Source organism: Pyrus communis, chromosome 5, assembly GCF_963583255.1.
Source record: "Pyrus communis chromosome 5, drPyrComm1.1, whole genome shotgun sequence".
Classification (NCBI taxonomy): Eukaryota; Viridiplantae; Streptophyta; class Magnoliopsida; order Rosales; family Rosaceae; genus Pyrus; species Pyrus communis.
Genome location: NC_084807.1, coordinates 4,231,554 through 4,238,864, shown reverse-complemented (window position 1 = coordinate 4,238,864; position 7,311 = coordinate 4,231,554). Strand labels below are relative to the sequence as shown.

Genomic DNA, 7,311 nt, shown 5'->3' with positions numbered 1-7,311 from the left:
CACATCTCATTTTACTTCTCACACACCCTTTGATAACTTTTGTCAGTTGATCTTCTTCAATTCATCTGATCCTACGGCCGAAAATTAAAAAGATATATAAGAAGTAAAATGAAATGTGTGGATATCATATCTCTAAATTCTAATCTATAAAATCACATATAAAACAAGCACTCTTTTCTTTTTCTTTTCATCTTTGCCACTAGTGGCCGACCATGACTTAAAGAACCACTTTTTGGGTCAATGCATAGGAAAGACCCATTTTATAATTGTTTGTTAATTTTCCTAGAAGTAGATAGGAATGTCGTATCCTTTTTGTAGGGATATGTAAGGTTAATTAATTATATTTGTTTATCGTATGATGAAATCAATTTTTGTTAAGTATTATTTATATTTAATTTTAAATTTAAAAGGATTTCTGATCACACGATATACGATGATATAATTGGTTGATCTCCGATCCCACGAAGAGGATCCTTTTCCGATAGGAATGACCTAATTAAATATCTCCCCTGCACAGAGACATTTGCATTGCACCTAGCAAGGACCAGGTTTTTTTGTTTGTCCACCGATTCACATCAATGGCTCTTGTGAGATCAACTCAAGGAACTTCCTCTGATTCCAACACTCGTCGGGGTTACCACTACGACGTGTTCTTGAGCTTTAGAGGTGAAGACACTCGCAAGACGTTTACCGACCACCTCTACACAGCTTTGATAAGTGCAGGATATCGCACATTTCGAGACGACGATGAACTCGAGACGGGAGAAGATATCAGGTCAGGACTGAAGCAAGCAATCCAAATGTCCCGAACTTCTGTCATTGTGTTTTCGAAAGATTACGCATCATCCAGATGGTGCCTTAACGAGCTTGTCGAGATCGTTGACCACAAGAGGACTAGCTCGGACCATGTGGTTATACCGGTCTTCTACGATGTTGATCCATCCCATGTGAGGAAGCAGACGGGAAGCTTTGCCGAGGCATTTGCTAGACACCGGAAAACTGAACCCCCCGACATGATGAAGAGATGGAGGAAGGCACTTGCAGAGGTTGCAGATCTAGCTGGGAAGGTTTTACAAAATCAAGCTCATGGGTAACTTTCATTTTCTTCTTTTGTCTTCTCTTTGTTGTTGTTGTTGTCGTCGTTGACCCCTCCAATAAAATCACAAAATATTGATTTACTCAACACAAATGTTCATATGACTTCAGGCAAATTGCTCCAGTAATAATCCCAGTTAAGGTCAATTAAGTTGTCATGATCTGTACCATGTAGCTGCATGGGATAACTGTTAAGCATTATTGTTCGAACCTTAGTATAATTTTCTGCTGTGAGTTCCATGATGATCAGACTCCGTATAATTGATTGATATTGAGTGCACGACATGTTTGATTTATCTTTCATTTTATTTGCAAATTCTTAGGTACGAGTCAAAGTTTATCAAAGATATTGTTAAAGTGATTCGTGATAAGCTAAGTCGCAGACACTTGAGCGTTGAATCAAAACTGGTTGGAGTCCATTCTCAAGTCGAACACATCAATTTATGGTTACAAGATCCATCACATGATGTTGGTATACTTCTTGTTTATGGGCTGCCTGGAATAGGGAAGACAACCATTGCAAAATGTGTTTACAATTCAAACTTTGAAAGTTTTGAAGGAAGCAGCTATGTTGAAAATATCAGAGACACTGCAAGTCATCCAGACGGCTTAGTTCAAATACAAAAGCAAATTCTTTATGATATTTTAAATGGGAAAAAAGAGAAAATACACAATGTTAGTGAGGGAATAATTAAGATTGGAAGAGCCATAAGCTTTCGAAAAGTTTTTCTTGTTCTTGATGATGTGGACCATATGGACCAATTAGATGCAGTACTGAGGATGAAAGATCAGTTTTATCCTGGAAGTAAAATAATCATAACAACTAGGCGTCAAAGGTTGCTAAAGGCACATGAAGGTATTACAGTGCATGAAGTTGGACCTTTGGGTTTCGATGAATCATTGGAGCTCTTAAGCTGGCATGCTTTTGGCCAGGATCATCCCCTTGAAGGTTATGAGAAATATTCTGAAGAAGTCGCACAACATAGCGGAAGACTTCCATTAGCTCTCAAAGTTTTGGGTTCTTCTCTTTTCGGGGAATCTAAGCGTGTATGGAAAAGTACATTGGAGAAGTTAGAAGTTATTCCAAATGGTGAACTCATGAATAAATTGAGAATAAGCTACGACTCCTTACAAGATGACCATGACCAGAATTTATTCCTCCATATTGCTTGTCTCTTTATTGGAAAGGGTGAAGATCGCATTGTCACAATACTAGATGGATGTGATTTCAAGACAATCTGTGGCATTCAAAATCTCAAAGATAGGTGCTTGGTGACAATTGTTATGGACAAGTTGTATATGCATGACGTGATTCGTGACATGGGACGAGAAATTGTTCGCCGAGAATCATATGAGCCTAGGAATCGTAGTAGATTGTGGCGCTCTAAGGATTCTTTCGAAATATTGAGAGAAAAGAATGTAAGAAATGTTCATTGTATGTGTGTGTGTGTTTCTTTTTTTCTTGTGCTAATTAACCAATTGTTTTTCCGATTTCTTTTATAGGGTACGCAAGCAGTTGAAGGTCTTATGCTGGACATGCATGAACTGCTTACAAACAGTCCCATAAACTCAAAAGAGAATGTCTTGGAAACCAATTCATTTGCAAGGATGCACAAACTGAAACTGCTCTGTCTTAGACATGTACAACTAGAGGGATGTTATGCAGAACTTCCTATAGGGTTAAGATGGTTGTGTTGGCTCGGATTTCCTTTGGATTCAATTCCTGTTGATTTTTCTTTGGAGAAATTGGTATCTCTTGAAATGCAATATAGCAGCTTGAGACAAGTTTTCAAAGAAGCAAAAGTATGTTACTCTACGCTTTTCAATTTTTTTTCCTTCTTTCTTTAGGTTTTAATTCTCTGACACATTTTTTTTTCTTTGCTTGTTTTTATTTGTTTCCACAGTTTCTTCCATCATTGAAGATCCTTGACCTCAGCCATTCTCATGGCCTCACTGAAATCATGGACTTCTCACTTTGCCCTCGTCTAGAGGAATTGATCCTTGTAGGCTGCACAAGCTTGATTGTTGTTCATGAATCCATTGGAAACCTGGAGAGACTTGTGTACTTGAATACAAAGGATTGCAAGAATCTTAGGATGCTTCCGAAGAGCATGTGCATGCTTAAGTCACTTGAAACACTCATTTTATCTGGTTGCTCAAATCTTGATGAGTTTCCATTGGAGATGATGCAGAGGATGGAGTCTCTGAAAGTGCTTGAAACAGATGGAATTCCAATGAGTGGGTTATGGCCAGAAACATGTTCAAGTATCTTGAGTTATTTTCCATGCTCTTTGGTAAAGTTGAATCTCAGTGGGTGCAATCTTTCTGATGATGCCTTTCGTGGGGATTTAAGTAATCTGTCCTCAATACAAAGACTATATTTAGATGAGAATCCAATTTGTACTCTGCCAGTTTTCATCAAAGGTTTGAGAAGGCTCAATCATCTGTCTTTCCACAATTGTAAGAAGCTCGATTCGCTTCTGGGGTTGCCGAAAATACACAAAGCGATGGATGATTGTAAGAAGCTCGATTCGCTTCTGGGGTTGCCGAAAGTACACAAAGCGATGGATGGAGTAGTGATGAATTTAGTTGGATGCATATCATTAAAAAAAATAACATATCAATCTGAGTTCAAAGAAGAACGTGTCGTTATGCGGGACAACAGCAATCTAGTTGAGTGGGAGTACTGGTACAAGTTAGAGCCTATTGATAGAGTTGATGAGGAAATGATCAAACTTTTGAGCTTGTTCAACTTCGTATCCATGCCATCCATTAGAATGCACCAACCATTCGCAATTTCCCATCCAAAGAGTAGATGGAGTCCTGTTCAGGTGTGGCTCTCTCTCTCTCTCTCTCTCTTTCATAAGTCATATATATTTATAATGGGAAATAAATGACTTAGTAATGTTGTGATGATCATTGAAAATGCACAGGGACTCTATCAATTTGGTATATTTAGCACATTTTTTGTTGGGAATGAGGTTCCAGGCTGGTTTAGCTATAAAAGCACCAAGTCTTCTCTATCTTTTATGGTCCCTTTACTCCCTGCCACTCACAGAATCCGAGGCTTGAACATTTTTGCTACCTATGCAAATGAGGAGAATTCTAATAATCACGATTATAGAATGATTGGTCGTCCAATAATGGCTAAAGTGAGTAACAAGAGCAAGGGTCTGAGGTGGACCTATTCCCCACTATTCTATGGAATTCCAGGAGAGGGTGAAGATATGATATGGTTGAGCCATTGGAGGATGGAGAGTGACACAATATTACAATGTGGAGATCAAGTGGTTGTTTTGGTAATGATCGGATATCCTGAGAGGTTTCGGGTAAAGGAGTTTGGTGTCGAGCTTGTGCAAGAGCACCAGCATAATATGATGATAAGTAACCAACACAACACCAAATCAGATCCTCATTATCCATTTGTCATCGGTGGAGATTTGTCCATGTACGAGTATAAACCAGGATTATACTTCCTTGGTTTCTCTAAAGAAAAAACTGAAAAAATTGTTTCTGGGAGAATGTTTAATCGCATCATCATGGACATTGATGAAGAAGACACAGGTATGCTATGTTGTATTGCAATGAATTATACTCCATCCAAACACTTCCAAGTCCATTTGTATTCAATTCAAAAACATAAATTTTATGTTATTTGTATGTTTTTCAGGCAAAGAAGAAGGGCAAGAGGATGAACCTGATTACACAATTGCAAGGATGAGGGCTGCTAGTAACAATTGCAGCCTCGGAGGCTGGAAGGTGCTCCTCACTGCTGCCGGCTTATTTTTCACGCTTGCTTTTGTAGTTCGGTCCTCCATCTCTCAGAAAAAGAAGCGACAGTAGTCCACAAGCCATCCAAGAGTTTGCAATTTTACTTGATACAGACATATCTTTGGATTCCCTCGTTTTCGAAATGTTTTCCGCCTTCAAAATATCGAAGTTCAAATGTGTTCAACATCATCAAATATTGCATAAATATAGCATAAAATACATCCAACATTATCGATACTTACGAATTTTTCTTCCCTGCCACTGATTGCATAAAATCTCGTACCAGATAAAATAAACAGACTGTTGTATGTATACTAGCAGTAAATAACTGAAAAATAAAATAAAATGATTCTACACAAATGGGGGCAAACCGGGCAAGAATCAATTCTTCGAATTGGGGGAAAACATTTTGGCGCCGGGGAAAGCAAAAACATCCTAATTGCTTATAAATGTCAAATTTACAGATATTAGTTGTCATTTACAACAAAATCATGCTTCTTAAAGATGGCTCCCATTGAAAAATTGTGTAAATTACATAAATATCAGTACAACAAATATTAGATTGAATAATATATCAATTAAATTAACAGCATACAATTTCTTAGCCTGAGATCTAAGGACTATACAGCTGATTCAGCCTTGCATCGCTACTACACTACAGAAGCTGGTTTCTGCTTCTTCAACCTGAACCATGAAATTTACCATGTTCTCATAAGCATAGTACCCGCAAAAGCATAATGCAATAAGCCTTCAGCAATCTGGCCTACTTGTTCAACAGATGCTCCAAGATATTCCAAAACAAAATCACAGCAGTTTCACATAGGGAACCGAAGAATGTATTGATACTTTATCTTGCGACTCATAGAGGCTCTTCTGTAAACAACCTTCCTCTTCTTAGCATGCAACTTATTCAAAAAATAAAATGCTCTCTGTAGATAATCAAATAGTACAAAATTAGAATCAATAAACAAGAGAAGTTCGGGATCAATTAGGTCGTGATTGTTAGCAGGAATAACTGCTAGCTTGTTCCATTTTTAAGGTTACAAAAACACAACAACTTGAACAATATAAGTTCTGGATCGATTAGGTTCCAAACCCAATATAAGCTGAGACAATACATTGTCATGACATCAATAGCCGAAGATACGGATTGTTTGAATGAAACTTTCCTCATGACTCAGACTTCGTTACTTAAAGTTGATTAGACGAGCCCAAATTGTTTGAAAATCATGTTTATCCACTCTACATATCAATAGCAGCAAATTAATGAGCATACCGGACATCACTTGGGAGGATACAATCCTTAACAATTTCAAAAGCCACACTTTTTATATGCAATCTGATTACATGTGTTTTGAACTGCTGGAAATCTTATAGATTGGGTAAACCATCAGCTTGTGCACCAGCATCAGATTGTCACCTATCAGAGTGAAGGAATAAAAGTACTTAATTTGTGCAAATAGAAATATAACTTTTATAACAAAGAGATAATTAAAGCAGACCTAACACGGTGCACATTGAAGTGGCAAACAAATCAAAATTTTAAACATAAAGATACAATTAAAGCTAATGACGCATGAAGAGTATTGAAACCGTCACAACCCTCACACACAGGTTGTATGATCTTTTCTTATAGCAATAAAAGGAACAACCTCACCTAGTTAGGCTTCATTGAGGCAACCAATCACTTTAATGCTCTACTTAGTTACAAGCCCACGCTACTAGGCTCGACAATATCATATCATTATGTAAATCCTTTTAAACATTTTTAATATTTGATTTATGTCCGATGTGGGACTTTAGCAATTATCTAATTAATAACTAGCTTCCCACTTACCAAGTGTGAAATTCAAAATCCAATATAGAGTGATGAATAGAAAGCTCTTCTCATATTAATTTCCTGGTGAGACATAGTAGCCTTAGAGATTAAATACTCTCGCTGTACCCTTATTCGGCATAAGAAAAGATGCTTATACCACTTAGAGATTAAAAACTACCTTGATTATGCGTCGAGCCACAATCTCATACTTCATGTTTTAAACATTGTAATGTCATACCTCAATTTATGAATTCATTGCAATGTCACACCTCTGTTAAATTTTCTGTCAATTTGGATATTAAATGATGACGTGGCATGATGGGGCCCACTCATGTGCCAACTAGAATAAAAAATTAATTAATTAAAAATAAACTATTAATTTTTTAATTATTAAAAAAAGAAGTGTTATTGGCACTCCAAAATCTCATTTACACTCCTCACAAGTGTATTTTTCTTTCTAAATATAGAAAGTTTAGAGTATAGAATGAGAATTTTGGAACTTCCTTAAAAAAAATCCTTTCTCCTTTCCCACCATCTTTTTCCTCCGTTCCAATATCTGCAAACCCTAATTTCAATTCTCCCTATTCCTCCAATTTCTCACTCAATCCCTCATTCGCTTCCCAAAA

The 7,311-nt window shown here is 37.1% G+C and overlaps 1 protein-coding gene across 1 annotated transcript; it reads left to right on the top strand.

Moving 5' to 3' along the window:
• Positions 1 to 468: 468 nt before the first annotated feature.
• Positions 469 to 5,116, top strand: LOC137734077 (disease resistance protein RPV1-like). The gene is made up of 6 exons (XM_068473346.1): positions 469 to 1,090; positions 1,419 to 2,514; positions 2,599 to 2,898; positions 3,000 to 3,926; positions 4,029 to 4,659; positions 4,766 to 5,116. Exons 1-6 carry the CDS (start codon positions 579 to 581, stop codon positions 4,936 to 4,938), a joined length of 3,639 nt encoding a protein of 1,212 aa, XP_068329447.1. The 5' UTR covers positions 469 to 578; the 3' UTR covers positions 4,939 to 5,116.
• Positions 5,117 to 7,311: the final 2,195 nt, after the last annotated feature.